This window comes from Juglans microcarpa x Juglans regia, chromosome 6S (genome assembly GCF_004785595.1).
Source record: "Juglans microcarpa x Juglans regia isolate MS1-56 chromosome 6S, Jm3101_v1.0, whole genome shotgun sequence".
Lineage (NCBI taxonomy): Eukaryota > Viridiplantae > Streptophyta > Magnoliopsida > Fagales > Juglandaceae > Juglans > Juglans microcarpa x Juglans regia.
In genome coordinates this window covers 18,654,045-18,672,642 of record NC_054605.1, presented here as the reverse complement: position 1 = coordinate 18,672,642, position 18,598 = coordinate 18,654,045, and the positions used below count along the sequence as shown (strand labels likewise).

At 36.7% G+C, this 18,598-nt stretch overlaps 2 protein-coding genes across 4 annotated transcripts; both read right to left on the bottom strand.

Annotated features, from left to right (window-relative positions):
- Nucleotides 1-648: 648 nt before the first annotated feature.
- Nucleotides 649-4,085, bottom strand: LOC121237531 (scarecrow-like protein 28). Of its 2 annotated transcripts, XM_041134301.1 has the most exons (2): nucleotides 1,438-4,085; nucleotides 649-1,356 (listed from the first exon to the last, which is right to left on the bottom strand). In XM_041134301.1, the coding sequence occupies exons 1-2, from the start codon at nucleotides 3,075-3,077 to the stop codon at nucleotides 1,017-1,019; spliced, it is 1,980 nt and encodes a 659-aa protein (XP_040990235.1). In that variant the 5' UTR covers nucleotides 3,078-4,085; the 3' UTR covers nucleotides 649-1,016. The 2 variants fall into 2 exon arrangements, with proteins under 2 accessions (XP_040990235.1, XP_040990234.1); XM_041134300.1 differs by having other exon boundaries at nucleotides 649-4,077.
- Nucleotides 4,086-5,527: 1,442 nt separating this feature from the next.
- On the bottom strand, nucleotides 5,528-10,347 carry LOC121237542 (plant UBX domain-containing protein 8-like). Of its 2 annotated transcripts, XM_041134327.1 has the most exons (11): nucleotides 10,152-10,347; nucleotides 9,146-9,216; nucleotides 8,453-9,008; nucleotides 8,286-8,369; nucleotides 8,088-8,203; nucleotides 7,712-7,922; nucleotides 7,374-7,574; nucleotides 7,105-7,269; nucleotides 6,156-6,299; nucleotides 6,015-6,071; nucleotides 5,528-5,813 (listed from the first exon to the last, which is right to left on the bottom strand). In XM_041134327.1, exons 1-11 carry the CDS (start codon nucleotides 10,233-10,235, stop codon nucleotides 5,706-5,708), a joined length of 1,797 nt encoding a protein of 598 aa, XP_040990261.1. In that variant the 5' UTR covers nucleotides 10,236-10,347; the 3' UTR covers nucleotides 5,528-5,705. The 2 variants fall into 2 exon arrangements, with proteins under 2 accessions (XP_040990261.1, XP_040990262.1); XM_041134328.1 differs by lacking the exon at nucleotides 9,146-9,216 and having other exon boundaries at nucleotides 10,152-10,287.
- Between the last annotated feature and the right edge of the window lie 8,251 nt (nucleotides 10,348-18,598).

The window sequence follows — 18,598 nt, the reverse complement described above, 5'->3', positions numbered from 1 at the left end:
TTAGACTGCATTTATATGTTGAATTGTGTTAAGTAGAAATAATAAAATATTATTAAAATATTATTTTTTAATAATATTATTATTTTGAGATTTAAAAAAATTGAAATATTTATTATATTTTGTGTTAAAATTAAAAAAATTTATAATAATGAGTTGAGGTGAGTTGAGTTTAGTTTAATTTCTAAAAAGTAATCTCCTCTCTCCATTACTAGGATTTGGAGTTATCAATATATTATCTGATTGAGATCCGTGGTACCTTTGCAAATGGAAGAGACCTGAAACTCAAATCCTGGAGTGCGACTGCAATAACTGCTAACTCACCCATATTATAAATCTTGATTTGGTAATTCCAGCAGCAGCCCATGATGGGTACTCTTTTACTTTCCGTATTATTATGGTTACTCTTTGATGAGAGTTACAGCCATAAAAAAAAAAATTCTATAAATATTTATAAATTGACGTGAATTTATATGATATGTAAACTCAAAGAGTACCCAGGATGGATACTCTTTTTCAGTACATGATACGTGATCTAAGTACAAAAAGTATATACACAAGTGAGAACCATCTCCACGGTGATGACTCACTCCCACACATATATAGATAGCAGTACTAGGCCAGATATTATTGAAATTGGCAACTTGCAAATCAATGAAATCATTTCATATATGACAATCGAGTGTCCTACATGGTTTATGAGACCCTCCAACAGAGACTATAATAAATTATAATGACTGACTTACAAAGAATTTGAGCATACATAAAGAATTAATGAATAAACACAAATTGACTCAAAATACTGGTGTCTGAAATCTAGGGAATCTGGACTGCAACCACTGAAATCAGTATCGCCCCCTACTGTATTACTACAAATAATTCTTACACTATTGAATGACAATGTTATCTGCAACAAAAGAATGAAAGAATGACAATAGTTTTCCTACCTACAAAGAATTGTGTATCCTTTTCTGTATGCAAGACTAGTAGAATGCATAAGAAACCAAAACCCGAAGCAATCAACTTGGCTGAGAATAAGAGGACGAACAGCCTACAACATCAAGGGGTGCCCATGCCGAGATTGTGTAAAGAGGTTGATCTAGCCAACTTAAAGTAAGCGCCGCTCCATCTTGCCCTTGCTTCTTAACGCTGAAGTTCTCACAGGAGTACATTTTTAACAACAATTGGCTCTGAAGCATTTCCCTCTCGTTTATTCCCATGCATCGGAATCCTCCTTGCTCTATCAACTTCCTCCACTTCTCAAAACTTTCGTGCCTTTCATGCCTGTCCCTTCCCTCACAAGCAATAATGTTCTTAATTTCGCGTGCAAACATCTCCTCTATCTTTAGCCTGACCGAGCTGTCCAAGGGAAGACTATAATCAATAGAGTCAAATATGGCAGAGTAGTGTTTTAGTGAGTTGGAAGCTCTTGTTTCCAACCTGGGGTCGTTGTGTTCAGCCTCTTGCTCTGCCATAATGACAACTTTGGGGTTTGTGCTTCGGATAAGTCCCAAAAAATCCCTTAGTGCTCCTCCATTCCCATCGTAAAGAGTCTTGTGCATTTGAAAAATACAATTCACGGCCACACACTCTTGCTCCTTCACATGAAGCATCCACAGCCTCACATCTTCCAACCTGTCCACCACTGGATGAAATTCGAAAGGTAGATTCAATGCCTCAGCGAATCCGGCAAGCCTATCCCCCGTTTCATTCAGTTCTTGCTTGGACTCACCAATACCTGTGATTCTAACATGGGTTGGAGGATTAGTCCTAGAAGCTAAACTCTGGAACAAACTCGGCCACTGAAGCCCTTGCTTGATGTCGAAATCTATAATGTGAACCCTGTCTTTCCCTTCAAAAGCTCTCAATAATATCTCATTTGATGTAAAATGAAGAAACTTTGGAATTGGGCTCACCTGGTTCAAAAGCCTCAGTGTAGTGCTAGAGTCTTCATCCGCCCGATCAAGCTCCCGAGGAGTGGTAATATGAAAAATATGAGGCCAAAGCCTTGTGACTCGTATGGCCAAAGCTTCAGTGTAGTATGCAGATAGACGGCTAATAGGGCTTCCTTTGGGCGAAGCAATCTCACCCAACTTAGCTATAAAATGATTGATCACAGCGATATTCCGGAATCCAATCGCTTCAACACATGCTGTAAGTAAGCTGACAAGCTCAAACCCTTGATGCTCCCCTTGGTTGTCCTCCTCCCTACCCTCGACTTCATTCTCCTCATGGGAATAAGGATTCCTAGACCCATTTCCCACTTCTTGTTCCGAGACATTCTCATTTAGCCTATGGCCCAAGCTTTGGCTATCTGATGAAGTACTTGATCCCGAGGCCTCCTTCACCAGCCTGTAGCTGGTCTCACCGTCCTTCTCGCCAAGGTCTGTGATCTCAGTCACCACGGATCCCACCCATGGATTGTTCGACAATGGCAAAGGTGGTGAAATCACTTCACCGGGCACGTAACAGTTCCTTTCGTCGTCCCCTGAACATGTCGTCAGAGAGAACGGAACTCGGGGAGGGTTAAGGCCCGTGATCCCAGGAACTGAGCGAGACGCCTCGATACTGGGCTGAAACCAAAAGTTCCCAGCACCCAGTTGGCCTAAACTCAAACTATCACGTCCACTTCCCAGAATGTCATCGGGTTTCCCATTATCACCGCCGCCCTTTTTCCTCTTGGCTTTACTAATGCATGAATCATCAACAGAGCCCTGCTCCGCTAACCTCTTCAAGCTCTTTCCTTGCTCCCAAAACTCACCTTTGATCTCTCTCTTCGCTTCGATAAATGTCGTCTGAGCACTTGTCTTCTGAGTGCTTGTCGCTAAAGGTGGAAGTCGGACACTCTGCTTAAGAGAACAGCTGCTAGTCTTCGATTCAATTTGCTTCTCCACCGAAAGGCCAACTGGCCTAATGGGCTGCGAGCGCGAGGTGTCTTTGCGGGAGAAACTACATGGTAAGTCCAATCTCTGTGTGCTCATTGAAGGCAGCTGGAAATGGCAGGCTTGCAACTGTGCAGGTGCTTCGCTCAATCTATGTCTTGGTGACAGCAATGTAGAACTAGAACACCCAGCCAACATCCTCTATAACCTTCCTATTTTCTTTCTTGGTTTTCTTAACTTCAGTTCACTCACCTGTTTTGTTCTTTCTCCCCCCCTATCTCTTTTTGTTTCTATAAACTCTTTTGAAGTATGGAACGTATGCTTTTTCTGTATGAATTATATGGATTTGTATGAACTCTGAATGTATGTTTGAAAAGAGAAATCCGGAGAGAAAAACTGTGAGTGTGTGTGAATTTTTTAGAAACCAAAAAAGTTGTATATAGGAATCCGATGAATAACAAAAATTTTCACAAATTTAGTGTTCCTATATATATGAGCTAGAGATATATGAGTATGCAATAAATAGCAGAATATATATGCAAAACCTACCCCCAAAAAGAATGAAAGAGTTGATAACTAATTTAGCGAACTACCAGAAAACGATCATCGGATTCCGTAATGTTCAGAGAAAACTCATTGGAAAAGAATATGCTGTTGCTTCTCATTGGAACTCACTCCACGAAAGGAAATGCGGAAACATACTTGCACAAATTGATGGATGAGATAGTGAGAGATTTTGAGACCCCGACCAGCATTTGAAAAATCCATGAAGAACTCCACCATAGCTGAAACTGAATCAGAAGCAAAACCCAGAAAAGCCGGCGCTTCGAGAACCCCTCAAACAAGCATTGAAAATGTATCTACAAAGACAAATACTTCTTCTCAGCGCTCACTACCGAAAAAGAAAACCATACACCATAAGAGACTCGAGCTTTCATAGAACGAGGTAAATTTCTTCTACTAACATTTAATCTACAACTAAACTATACTATACTATAATACTATACTGCTACACCACCACCACTCTCATGGCCGTCTCTCTCGTGGCTTTTTTCTCCCTTTTCCCCTGACTCTTACGACTGATTTGATTTACCAGCAACGTTGAGGAAAAAAATGTATGGCTGCGTGAAAAGGATGTCGGCGGACACACGGTATTGTAACCGTTGGATAGAGATCCGACGGTGAAGGGTGGTAGTCTATATGACCGTTGGAAGGTGTCGGTGAAATATAACCGTTGGGAGGGGTTAACGTACGGAGATAATGTGTTCGGGATTATATATTCGACATTGGGGTAAAATAAATGTTGGAGGCTGGGGTGGGTGTTTGGGCCTGGGGAGGTTGTCTGGTGTCAGTCATGCCACGAAGCCCGCACGTGCCTGTCTGCTGTCCATTAACTTGACCGTTGGGCTACATTATCATCATTTTGCTATGTAGTAGTACTTTTGTTTTCTCGACTAGGACGGTTTTTTTAAGGGACACATTATACAGACAACAAACCGCCTAATCAAGTATATAAACTTAACTATATGCGTGCGTAAATTTTATTAATTATTTTTAATAAAAAGATCTAAAATTCATTTTCATTTTAATAATATACCTACCTTAAAATTATATACAACATTACTTTTAAGCATTTATGTCACTGTTTTGTAAGTTTGATAGGTGAAAAAACTGTTTATTATGGATAAGTCAAAATAATAATAATGTTTTTTATTATTTATAAGATCCACTATACCAAAGTGTGGGATGTTTTAAAAAACAGGTTCACAAGTAATTTTTTTCTTTTTGTAAACTTATTATGGGATCACATTAGTAATTAATAAAAATAAAATAAAATACAAATATATTTTACATTAATGAGAATTTTAACTTTTTTAAATTACTAATAAATTTTATATTTAGTACTGTACTAATTTGAAAAAAAATAAATATAATTTTTGTTGCATTCTTATTTCTTACTAGATTATCTGTAAATTATGTCGTATTACCTATCCAGAATCCAATTCCTTCGCCTTCGGTACCTGAGGACAGCCTAAGTCGTAGACTAGCCATTAGGCAACGTTATTTGACAAAGAAAATTTGTAGTCCAAGTAGACGGGGCCCACAGGTGCTTGAAAATTGCCATGATGACTGGACAGAGATAGCACTACGCATTCACTACGGACGGTTAAATAGAGCAAATGTACCAGCTTTTCATTTAACAAAGCACTGCACAATCACATTCGGGTTTTTTTTAGGAAAAAAAACATATTCCTTTTCATTTTTATCCTCAATTTATAACATAAATCAAAATTGATCTTTATTTTTTTATTTTTTATTTTTATCTTTTTTCCAGTTCTTTCTCCAAGATCTGAAGAAGTCGTGATGATGGGTCACAAAACCACACCGTAACACTGCCAGGCATCATATTCGCCATGATAGACCCATCAACTAAGGCTTCGTCTATTTTTACAATAGATAAATTGAAATTAAAATTAAAAATTAAATAAAATATTAATAAAATATATTTTTTAATATTATTTTTATTTTAAAATTTTAAAAAATTAAATTATTTATTTTATTTTGTGTAAAAATTTAAGAAAATTATAATGATTATATGAAATAAAATGAGATGAGTTGCAAGGGATCGTGAAAAACAAAAAAAAAAATACTGACAAGGTTTGTTCTTCTGACCTGTATGATCAAGAATAATTGTTGTTCATCTCCCCAAATTCAATGTATCTCACCCCAGCACCAAACCAAAATGGAATCCCATATTTCATGCATCTTCTACATATTTTTATAAACTAAATAATATTCATGTGATTAATTTTCTACATTTTGGGGCTAAATCGACTCCAGATACAAAGCTTCTTGTTTGCTGGTCAGCCCGAGTTCATTCAGTGTCAAAGCACTCTCCTCATCACTGAAAGCCCGCCTAGGGTATGGCCTCACCTGTACCCTCAACGCAATTAGAACAGGTACACTATAATTTTAGTTCAATTTCTGAAAGATCTAGCTTGCATAAACAAGTTATTGTGGATTTCGTTTTCTCATTTCAGGAACATAACCTTATATGCTTTTAAGGTGTAGTCAGTATGAGCATAGGGCTTACTCGCAGAAGTCAGAAGCTATAGAAAATAACAGTGTACTTACCAATCTGTAAGTGCCAGGTTTGACCCCTTTACCAATATCTATGAAGTCAAAAAGAAACTGCAAGGCAAATAAGAATGCATGTTTAGCAACGACCCAAGTGATGAAGCAAAACAATCATTCCTCCAAATAGCATATGCATACCTGTAGCTTGTCAGACTTAAGAAATCGGCGCCCACGGCGGATACCATCCGGCATCCGTACCAGAAGGGTTACAGCATTTTCATCATCCGATCCTGGTTCCTCTGGAAGAGAAGCTTCTTTTGCAGCCAGTTGTCTCTCCAATTCCTGGCAGTAAGAAATCATAAAGATCGTGGCAGTTAACAACTTCAAAAAAAATATTCATTTCATGTCTGTCTTGTCCAGTAAGCGGCATAAACCAATATTAAGGTATAATTTCTGTCACGTAAAAAAAAAAAAAAATTAGGTGGGATGCAATGATGTAAAACAAGCAGGGTATGCATCGTATATCCAATTATGAGGAGATAATTGAGAGCATAATAATGAAGAAAAAACCACCTGGAAGAAAAATGTTAAAAGAGTATTGAAGCTCATTTCAGATCACGTAGTAAATACCATCTTGCCATCATTCTTCTAATCAAATTCCGAAATTCACAAGAATTTTGAAACAAGGTTTTTAGCTCCAAACCATAACTTGAGCAGAAATGATAAAACTTTCCAACTTATCAAAAGTTTCTGTTTCCAAGTGCAATCACTTCTTATATGAAATGAGAACTTGTAATCTATAAACTTATAATTAATTTCAAAAATCAAGTCAATACTAATGTATAATTATTCAAATCGCAGATTAAAAAGAGAAGTCATTAAAAAAATTAGTGAAAAACAAATACAAATGGCTGTGTTTCAAGCTTCATTTGCCAAACATACAAGATACTGACCATTCCAGCATTCAATGGCAAAAGCATGCATGTAGTTTGGATCTCCCCCTAACTAAGAGCACCAGATGCATCTAAAAGCTACCGAGAACTGGGAAAGAAGAGGGATTTATATTTTTGGATTTTTCTAGTTGCAAAGGGAACCTCATATCCATGTTGTGGCACACCTCTGCCAACCAAATATCAATTAACAGTACCTGTTCTTCCTCCAGTTTCCTGCGAGATTCTTCCTCTTTTCGTCTGTCTTCTTCACGAGTTTTTTCTCTAGCCGCTTCCTCTTCTAAGCGATGAGCTTCGGCTTCCTCCAGGGCCTTTAATTCTTTTTCTTTGTCAGCCAGCAAAGACGCATGGTATTCATCATCCTGCAAGTGTCAGACAAATCATAGAAACACTGAAAGTTAAATCACATCATGTTTGATAATTAAAGTATTAAATCATTATGAAAGGTCAAAACCAAAAGCAGAACCTGTTGTTCCCGAATCATGCGCTGTGCGGCCAGTGAGGGTGATGGAGGGCGTTGTGGCCACTGGGGATAATGACCCCCAGCTTGCATGAAATGATGAGGTGCATAGGCAGAACGATATCCAGGCCCTTCAGGAATTCCACCAAACATTGCAGCCTCCAGCATGACAGCTTCATCGTGCTCCACAGAAGAAATCCCTCCCCACTACAATTTCGGGAAAAAGAAATTAAAAAGCGAAAAAAAAAAAAAGGTGGAGAATACTTGACAAGCTATTGACGATAAACTGCCACAAGGAATTTGCATCAAGATTTAATAACGGGAACTAATGTTTCATAACTTACCTCATCAGATTGGAAGGCATTTCCATTGTTCTGTGGATGATTACCCATACCATGCCATACAGGACTTGATGGTGAGCTATCCTCAACTATTAAAACATCTTTGGCAGAGTCCACAGAGCCAGAAGGCATATGTTGGGACCTATGCCTGGCAAGAGGCTGCTCCTCCACATCTTCAGCTTTCTCTTGGATGGATGAGCTTCGAGGCTCCAACCTAGATTGATCACAATACCCTCATCATCTTTCCTCATCCCAACAGTAGAAATCACATATCAGGAATTAAGAATTCTATGACCACGACCCTTGTGGCAGGTACAAGACAAGGCACAGGCGTAGCCATAACAAGAAACCATGCAGGAAAAGACATGTACGGATGTACCTCACATTTGATGCAGCTAACTTTCCTGGCTCCCCCTCAGCTGGCTCAGAATCTCCAACATTTGATGCTCCAGCACTTTCCCCTCGCTCACGCAATACTTTCTCTTGCTCTGCCGTCTGAATTTATTTTACGTTAAATGGGACCCAGATTCCATTTTAAATTTGAAGACACATATGTGCAGAGTGTAAAATAACAGACCTTCAGGGACAATGAAACTGCATGTGCAAGTTCAGCATCATCTGAGTGAGATTGCCTTTGCTGAGGCTCCAGGTCAGCTAAGTCCTGCGTCAAGATAGGCATGCATTTAGTACCTACAGAGAACTTGGTGGACATGCTTGCAGGCATTGAAGGTTAGCGTCACATACATTGTGTGCCCCCTCAACCTCCCGCTTTGAAGCCTCAATAGCAGCTAGAATCATTTCTTCTTCTATGTCATCGCTATCATCAGGCAACCTCTCAAATCCAGAAGCATTGGGTCTAATGTTCCTGTCGTGAGAATGATCACCCAAAATATGATCTTCTCCATCATGCACTATAGCCTGAGCAGTTGCAGCAGCTGAAATGTTCTGATCAACATCTTCATCAATTGGAACACTCCCATGAGTATCCGAGCCGTGTGCATGCATAGATTCAGTGACATCCCCAATAATAGGAGCTTGGCCAGACCAACCAGATGGCTGATTGCTATCCTTTACATCTAGGGGAACTTCCCTAACTTCTTTTGGATGTGTCACAAAGGGTGTGGAGCTCGTAAAATCAGAACTACTCTCCAAAAAACTTCCACTAAAGTTTGGACCAAGAGGAGAAAATGGACTCGTATTTCTATCTGTAGCTAGAAGTGATAAAGGAGGTGCCCGGGGTTCCACTTGATCAATATCCATGGAATCATCTTGTAGAGCAGCAGCATAGGTCGTGTGCATGCTGAACATGAAAGAAATAAGTAAGATAATAACAATAAAGAAGGAAGTATGAAAATTTGGGGGAATAAAAAGTCAATTTATAGGGGAATCAAAAATACTTTTCAAGGATAAATAAGAGATAAATAGCAAATACCATACTTTGCAGATGTGTTTCTATCTCCTTCACTAAAATGTGCATTCACAGCTTCATTTAGATCCCCGCCACACTCCTGATTGCAAGCAAGATAACAGGTGAATAGAAATGTAAAAACTAAAAACCTAAGTTCACTGCAACTCTCAAAGTTGGTCAGGCACTTGGTTCTATAATATATAAAGTAAACCTTCTTAAAGCATCATAAATCAAGTAGATCAAAACTACTACTGTTACAAGCTCATTAGTCCATTTGCCTGAGGGGTATGTCTTAAAAATTTCATCACAGGCGGTGGGACTCCCTTTCAAGCATCGACTCTTGTTAAAGCACAGAAAATAGCTAGAGAGATATGCCCCACTTATACTCCATTATCTTACTGAGTATAACATGTTCAATACTTTTTAAGTGCAATGCTTTGATTGCTATTCCCAACATATATAATCCTCGATATGTGTGGAAAAATCATGTACCATACAAAACCCAATAGTTTATCTACCCACAAAATCCATTTGTCACAAAAGATCCAATAGCTTATCTATCCTTGACCGTATGATATTTCCAATCCCAATCCATATAAAACTAAAATGTATAATATCTATTGGAAGGAAATTCATGAATGACATCTACGTCAATCGAATAACAATAATTTACAGAAAAAAATTGTTTATTTCCACCCTCTAAATTGACCTAATTACCTCAGGTCAATCATCATAAATTAAAACTGAATACCATCCAAAAAAACACCAAGCCCAATAAGCCATACACACAAAAAATATCAATCAAATGATCAAGACTCAAATAGCAACGAACTACCAAACTGAATACGCAACGAAGAGAACCCCTAATCAAAGACAAACTTCAACATTAGCGAATTTTTCAACATTTAGAAAACGCAAAATTGAGCAATAATTTGAAGCCTGTAAATTATCTATACAAAAAAAGAAAAAAAAAAGAGTTGTCCAAGAAACCCATCCCAAATTTGATCGGTGTTTACTGAGCAGAAGGAAAGTTACCTCGAGTTTTTGAGCGGCGATGACTTCGGATGCGCCGGTGATGCTCATAAAGGTATCGATGGCTTCTTGATTAGGTCTCGCCATTAAAGAAACCTTCACTGTTTCGTGAGGGTTTTCTTTTCCTCAGGGAAGAAAGAGAGATTTTTGCGGAAAAATATTATTACAGGACATTATATACTTTCGAAGTTCAAAAATAAACGTAAAAGACTAAATAATATATAAAAAAAGAAAAGAAAAAAAGAATAGTACTATTTCAGACTGTCCTCTTAACGATATCATATAATTTATTAAAAAAAAATTAAAAAATACAAACGTAAAGAGGAAACTTAGACTTTTAATATTCATATTTTTATATTTTCGAATTTGTTTGAATATTTTTTTTTACATTTTTTTTGTTTTTAACAAATCACTTGATACTACGTGATGACATCACATTAAGAAGATCTGAGTGGTAAGTTTCGAATATTCCAATATCAATACTCAAAAAGAATAAACATTAACTTGTTGAAATCGGTATTTTCCTCTGTTTATATAAAAATGCATAAATACTTTTTATAGAAATAATTATTCTAAAAAAAAAAAGGAAGAGAAACAAAAAATTAAAAAAAAACTCAAAAAATAAAAAATATTTAAAAACATATATTGACTATTATTGAGAAATAATCTTTGAACAATAATGAAAAATAAAAAATGTTTTAAAAAATGCATATTTCATTATTTTTCTGATCACTTGTGGTTTGGCACAGCTGCAATGGCGATGCTTTTGGATTGCCGTGAAACGGGCCCTTTTTGTTTGTCCTAGCCTGGACTAGGGTGGGTTGGGTTTCAAAGCCCACTAATTAGGTTGGGAACTTTCTCAATTTTGAAGTGACTCTTATCTCATTGTTCTACGTGAGATAAATGATTTAAAAGAGATAAAAATAAATGTATAAATTAAAGTAACTACGTTATATTATAAACTTATTTTTATTAAATATGTTATATCATAAACTTATTTTTATTATAAACTAAATTCAACGTATCATATGAAATTTAAATTTAATTTTATAATATTTATTTGAGATGGTAATACTTCTCACGATTTGGAAGACTTCAATTATATCGGTGCTGTTGTATCATATATATGATGAGAAGGATATATATAGTAATCATGACAGGTAAGACTGCCCAAGCATGAGTGAATTTTGCATGTTATATATATTATAGGAACCTTTGTTTATTCTATTCAAAGGCCAAATTGAAAGGAAAAACCTTATCATTAAGGGTTTACAGAACATAAAGCTTGACGTTGATCTTGGCAACAACTTGATACGTTATTGATTGAAATACAGTGCAGTAGTACTGCTCTATATTGAGCTGTCAGTAGTGTGCATGTGTACCCCATCAAGGAGACCTTTCCAAGGCCATGCCAAGCAGTTGAGAAATCTTTGCCATCATCTCCCTGCCGGGGAAAAAGCACTTCAGCTATTCTAAACTCTGAGATCGACTATGAAATTCAGGTAAATATATATGGTGTAAATTACATATGAAGCTGTTGTTGATCTCCAGCTGCTTGTTGCATTCTCGGATTGTCACAGCTATCATCATGACAAGATGTTTAAAGGAATAAAAAAACCCTAATCAGACAAACTTTTAGGATTCCAATCGGCCTCTATCTCTCTCTGGCTTTCACGTGAAATCCTCAAATATATATGTGGTGGTGAAAAATAGTAACAATTAGAGGGTAATGTAATTGGGAACTGCAGATAGTGGAGGGTCATAATTCATGACATTGACGAGGGACTTACCTAGCTAGCTAGCTACCTACTTGGTGATGGTCGAGTGCGTGGCTCAAAGTGGGCGGTGCTTTTTGTGTTGAATGGCTTACTACTGCTAGTGAAAGTTTTCACCAAGGAATAAGAACAAAATTAGCATACACAGAGTACTACATATATATGTATATGTTGGCATGCATTTCTAGAACACCCTTGAAATCGCTCATGTACAGCTAAAGAAGATCTTATAAGAACAGATATGATTCTGTAAAAGAAAAAGGAAAAAAGAGGCCGATCGAGTGAATCACGAGAAAGAATGAAGTGTGGCATATTTCATGGCGTCATCTTCATTACATGATATAGATACTGTAGTATTCATGAGCGTACGTGGATACTGGGAAGATTGCGAAAGTTGGTGAAAACTGAAAGAGCATAAAATTATAGACCATTCAATGGACAGTTGAAGAATGGTTTTCCATACTTGGCTAATGTGTCAGACAGATCCTGAAAACGTCTTCCCAAATCTTGGTACGTACTGCTCCTCTGTTCCTGCAAAATCTCCTTAAAAAAGGCCATAATTATGCCTCGTGCTTCTTTTGTTTAGAGTAGTCTATTAGTATTATATAGATGTTCCTGGTGTTTGTGTGCGTGACTAAAGTAGACATTCTGGGATGTTCCTGTTTCTTCAACTAGGGATCAGCAATCGCAGCTCATCCGTTGCACACCTCATCATGTGGCTTTAAATTTTTTTTTTTAAAACAAAATGCACGTTTTGCATCGTGAGATTTTACATTTCTAAAAGTCATTTGAATTTTGACTCATATCCTGCGCCCATCCTCCTCCCTCGCTAGGACCCATGTCAGCTTCCTCTTCCCAACGGCATTCTACGACATCGCGTAAGTGGACTGAGGGTGGCTTCGAGTCTGTGAACTAAGGGCGACTTCTGTCGAATGGATTGATCAGGGCTTCACATTGGTGGACTTAGGGACCGAGGGCTTGGAGACTAATCTCCTCGGGAGGGCTGAGGTAGTGGTGGGGAGGGCTGAGGTCGGTGGTTGTGCTTGGCTTCAAGAGCTGAGATCGAAGAAGATGGAGGAGGTTCGGGAGGGGGAATTGATGGGCTCGGGAGAAAAATCGGAGGAGGAGATCGAAGAAGACTAAGGGCTGAAAGACATGCGTTTAGTGAAACCGGTTCAGTGCATTTAGTGAACCTGGTCCACACGTCAGGTTTGTTATGGCCGCTACCAACAGTTGGCTGATGCGAAGATTATTTCTTTAACGATATATAACCTCGTAACAACTCTGGATGAATTGACGTGACTATTTTAAATTTTATTATTTTTAATTATATATAGCAATCATATATCATATTTTAAGTAATTTTTTTATTAATTAATTAAGTGACACCTAGTTAAAATAGAAAAATTATATTATTGTATAGAATATATATAGTAAAGTGTTGATATAATTTAATTTAAAAATATATATATATATATTTTAAAACTTGAATCTTACAAATCAAATCTTATCATTTAAGTAACGTGGATTGTGTACTCCACACACCGGCTTGAGAATAAAATAACTATTTAAAATATGATACCTCATCAAATATAACTGAAGATGACAAAAATTAAGATTAAAAAAAAAATTTACTCTTCAATTTTATATGAAAATCACAATTGACACTTTCTATAAAGAGTACAAAGATCCTCTTAAGGAAATAATTGAACATTATTAATGTATAGATATTTTAGCATAACAAAACTTAATTAATTATTTTAAAAAACTTCAACTATTTAATTGATTTTCAAAAAGAGTCAAACTATTAATGTATAGATCATATCTTAGCATGAAAAAACTATACGTGTTGTATATATTTTGGTAGATTCTGCTACGTACACAGTAGTAGCTTTTGGAGGAAAATCCATGATGTGTATGCTTTTGTTCGTCCTCCGGCCCATGATTAAAACACCGACATTTTTTTGCCTTTTTGTCTCTTTTTTATTCACGTCGTTCACATATGGGATTCCTGCACACCGAACATCTCTAGTAGTGGCCGGGGATTTCTGTGCAAGTACGTTCCCCATATGCAGGTTTTTTTTTGTTTTTTTGCAAGTTGATATTGATATATATTAAACCATAGCCAATAAATACAAAGTTTAGAAGTATATAGTAGTTATACAGATATAGAAGGTGGATGTTTTCCACTATAGAATTGCAACAAAGATTGATGAATTTGGATTAAAGAGATGATACCAAAGGCTTGCGCTGCCACTGCCCAATGTGCCAGATTATACGCATATCAATTTTGAGATCGATGGATTTTTCTCACTATCCATTCCTTGAATGAATTTAAATGGGGTTTGATGTCATTGATGATGGAGCTTAGGATTCATTCTAGGATGGGAGAGGAGTTTGAAATTGTTTGAATAGTTATGTTTGAGTCCCCTTTGAGAGTTATTTTTTCTAGACACAGTCTTTCCGCTTCTTTAATGGCCATTAAGGCTATTGTTGCTTCTCCTAGATTCAGACTTACGCTACTGATGAAATCAGTTTTTGCAAATAAAATTTCTCCAGTGTCTTTTCGACATATGGATGCTAGGATGCTACTCTATTTTTTTATCGTAATGAGGTGATGACCAACTGGGTGTCTTTCTTCATTTTCACCTATCTGCTTGCTTTTCATAGACCATGCTCTTGAATGCTGTTGAAAAGTTTTGTGGACAGACTCAACAAAAACAGAGGGGAAGGTATCATCTGGTTATGTTCCAGTTTGTTTCTAATGAACTAAAGGTTATCCATGGCAATGGTGGCAAAAATTTGAAAGGATTTGTGCTCTTCCTCAGGGATTTTGAGGATCTTTGATGGGTTGAGAATGTTTTTGATCCAATTGGAGATTGGTTGACTTGCAAAGAGGGTGGTGTCAATATGCCAATTTGAATGCCTCCACATTATTCTAGAATAAATGCAATTGAGGAACAGATGTGAGAGGTCTTTTGGTGCAGTTTTACACAAAGGACAGCTAAGTTGATCCTCATCAAAAGGGATGACAGTGTTGATCAGAGTTTTGTGGGGAGTATGTTATGGCTTATTTTCCAGAGAAGCAATTTTAATCTATCTTGTAGTTTTAGTTTCCATAATCTTTTCCAATTGATGGAATCATGCATTATTGAGAGTGGAGGAATATTTTTCAATAATAAGAGCTGCATACGCTGATTTGGCAGAGAAAATACCTGATGAATGATGAGACATTTGATTTTATCAGGGATAAAGTGGAAATTATGGTTGGCCAAGGGGATTTTTTGAATTTTTCTTGATGTATTTTCTGAGAAAATGGTGTTTAGAAGTAATGTGTTCCAACGCCTTGGTTCTTCAAGAGTGAGCTCGGAAACTGTCATGGTTTGATCAAAGACTGGATTATTTGGGTTTGGATGTGGCATGAAAGATGGGATGGTAGGAATCCAGGGGTCAGTCCAGACTTTAGTGGATGTGCCATTGTTTATTTGAAAACAAACACTAGACCTCATAAACTCTCTTTGTTTAAGAAGACTCTTCCAGAACTAAGAATCAGAGGGCTTAGGGAGAACTTATAGGAAAGATTTGGATCCTAAGTATGTCTTTGATATGACTTCTTTCCAAAAACTGGCAGACCCATTGAGGAAAGACTAAGCATGTTTAGTGACAAGAGTGGAGTTGAAGGTGAACATTTGTTTGAGACCAAGTCCTCCCATAGACTTTGGTAAGCAAATGGTTTTCCAAGATTTTGGGGTAAATTTTTTTTTTTTCAAAATCCTCAAAGCCCTACCAAAATCTTTAGAAGAGGGTATCCAAATTTTTTGCCATAGTTTTTGGAATTAGGGAAGTGGACATGACATAAGATGGAATTGTACTTACAACAATTCTGATAAGGACAGTTTTTGCTGCTTGAAAAAGAATTTTTGTTTTCCAATCCTGAAACTTGGTTTGTATCTTTTCCATTATTATAGTGAGGAATTTTTTCTTATCTATTCCATTTGAGAGAGGTAAACCCAGATATTTTGAGTTTGGAGGTGAAACTCTAAAATTGAAAGAGTTTTTGACTTCATTTATTGAGGCATGAGTGATATTCTTACTAAAATGGAGAGAAGATTTCATCTGATTGATGCATTGTTCAGACCAAGAGTTATAGAGCTCTAGATATTCTGTAAAAGCTTGAGCAGCTTGGGTTGTGGCCGAGCCAAAGAAAAACAAATCATCAGCGAAAAGGATATGGGAGATGGAGGGCCTTCCTCTTGATAGTTTTATGCCCTTTATGCAATTGAGATTTTCCTTTTTGTTAATGAGTTTAGACATGACTTCAGTTCCAAAAATGAAAAGGAAATTAGATAAGAGGTCTCCTTGCTTGAAACCTCTGGAAGGCTGAAAGAAACCATGAGGCACCATTGATAATGGCTGAATAGGACACTGTAAAGATACATCCGTTGATCCATTGTTGTCTAAAACTAGGGGTGTAAATTTAAACCGAGAAACCGGAAAACCGGTCCGGACCGGACCGAATCGGACCAGTTTGTCCGGTTTTGAACCGGTCCGGTCCTGAACCGATTCCTATATTATGAAACCCGACCGAATCCGGTCCGGTTTCGGTTTCGTAGTTTCCGAGACCGGACCGAACCGAACCGGACCGGTTGAAAAAAATATATATATATAAATTAATTTTATATATTATACAAAATATTTATATATATAAGTTTTATATATAATATATAATTATATATTAAAATTTTTTATATATAATTATATATCATATATGAAATAATTTCATATTATAATTTATAAATTATAACATAAAATGTTAATTTTAAATATGAACATTTGTAATTTGTTTGATCATATGTTATTAATATAATTATATATAAGATAATGTTATTATAATTTATAAAATAAAAGTTTAATCTTTAAGATGAAAATTTAATTGATCATATGCTTTAAACATAATATATATATTAAATTATTAATAACATTTTATCATAAGAAATAATACTTTATTATATATTTTTTACATTTAAAAAAAAAGGAAAAAACCGGACCGAAAATCAGTAAAACCGGAGGTACCGGTTTAGGAGGGTAACCGGGGCGTAATCAGTTTTGAAAAATACAAAACTGGTACATACCGGTTCGGTCCTAGATTTTATCCAAAACCGGACCGAACCGGACCGGTTACACCCCTATCTAAAACTGGTTTGATGAAAAACAAAAAGGAGGAATGATCATTCCATAGAATCAAAGGCATTTGTTATGTCAATTTTAATGGCCATTTGGCCTACTCTGCCACTTCTTTTTTCCATTTGGTGAAAAACTTCTTGGGCCAGGATGACGTTTTCTTGGATGAGTCGTCTAGGAATGAAAATGGATTGATAAGGGGAGATGATATTTGGGAGAATGGATTTGAACCTATTAGTAAGGAATTTTGCTATTATTTTCTAGCAAACATTTGAGAGGCTAATATGTCTGAATTGATTTACTTCATTTGGATTGTCAACTTTTGAAATTAAGACCAGGTTGGTGTGGTTGAGTTCTTTAAGAAGCTCTTAACAACATCAATCAAGTCAGTTTTGATGACTTCCTAAAAAGTTTTGTAAAAAAGACTCGTAAAGCTATCAGGTCCTGGAGCCTTTGAAATGAAAAGTTTTTTCACAATGAGAGTAATTTCTTCTTCAATTGGAATTTTGCATAGAAAATCATTCTCAATATCAGTAATCTTTATGGGAAATAGATTTTCAAATCGAACAGGGGAGACAAGATGAGAAGAGGTGAAGATGTTTTGGAAGTGGTCTTGGATCTTGGCTATAATTATTGAGTGATTTGTCATCCATTGATTCCTACATATTTTGAGGCACTCAATATTGTTGCATCTACGTCTGATTGAAGTGGAAGCATGAAAGAATTTTGTGTTTAAATCAGTGGAGGGAAGCTAAGTCACTCTGGATTTTTGCCTCCAAAAGGATTCTTCCCTTATGAGCAATTCATTGATGTTTTCTTTAAGTCGGCTTCCAAGGTGCTAGAGGAAGGTGATGAGTCTTGGTCCTGGAGTGAGGAAAGGATAGTGGTCAAATTTTTTTATTTGAGTTTGGATGTGACCAAAGCTTTTGAGATTCCATACACGAAGAGCTTTTTTTGTTGCTTTGAGCTTTTTTGAAAGAATGAAAGATGGGGTTCCAATGAAATTGGAGTTTCAATCATCTTTTATGGTCTTGAAGATGGACGGGTCTCTAATCCGGAATTATTCAAATTTGAAAGATTTGGAAAAAAAATTTCCTATTCGAAGTTTCTAAGAGGATCGGTGTATGGTCAGATGAGACACGAGTAAGGGTTGTTAGAGAGGCTTGAGGAAAGAGTGCCAAGGGAGGTTTGCAATTCCTCTATCGAGTCTTTCTTTTATCAAATTGTGACCATGACTGTTGTTGGTCCAAGTAAACATTGGACCAAAGGATCCAAGATCAATAAGACCAAACCTATCCATGAACAAGTGAAGACCTTTTGGATTTGATGACTGAGCAACCGATTTACCTCCTAGCCTGTCATACTGAGTGTGGATTAAATTGAAGTCTCTTATAGCTAGAGAAGGGCTAGTGAAAGAATATGTAATGTTGCTAAGATGGTCCCAAAATTTTTGCTTTTTACTATAAAGAGCAGGGCAGTACACCAGATTTAAGA

What these genes read in the sequence shown, in the direction of transcription:
- LOC121237542 (XM_041134327.1), bottom strand. Translation starts at nt 10,235, where the DNA reads ATGGCGAGACCTAATCAAGAAGCCATCGATACCTTTATGAGCATCACC. An exon ending in CAGTTTCATTGTCCCTGAAG is followed by an intron (nt 8,204 to 8,285) that starts GTCTGTTATTTT and finishes AAATAAATTCAG; the next exon opens with ACGGCAGAGCAAGAGAAAGT. An exon ending in TTAAGTCTGACAAGCTACAG is followed by an intron (nt 6,072 to 6,155) that starts GTATGCATATGC and finishes TTTGCCTTGCAG; the next exon opens with TTTCTTTTTGACTTCATAGA.
- LOC121237531 (XM_041134300.1), bottom strand. Translation starts at nt 3,077, where the DNA reads ATGTTGGCTGGGTGTTCTAGTTCTACATTGCTGTCACCAAGACATAGA.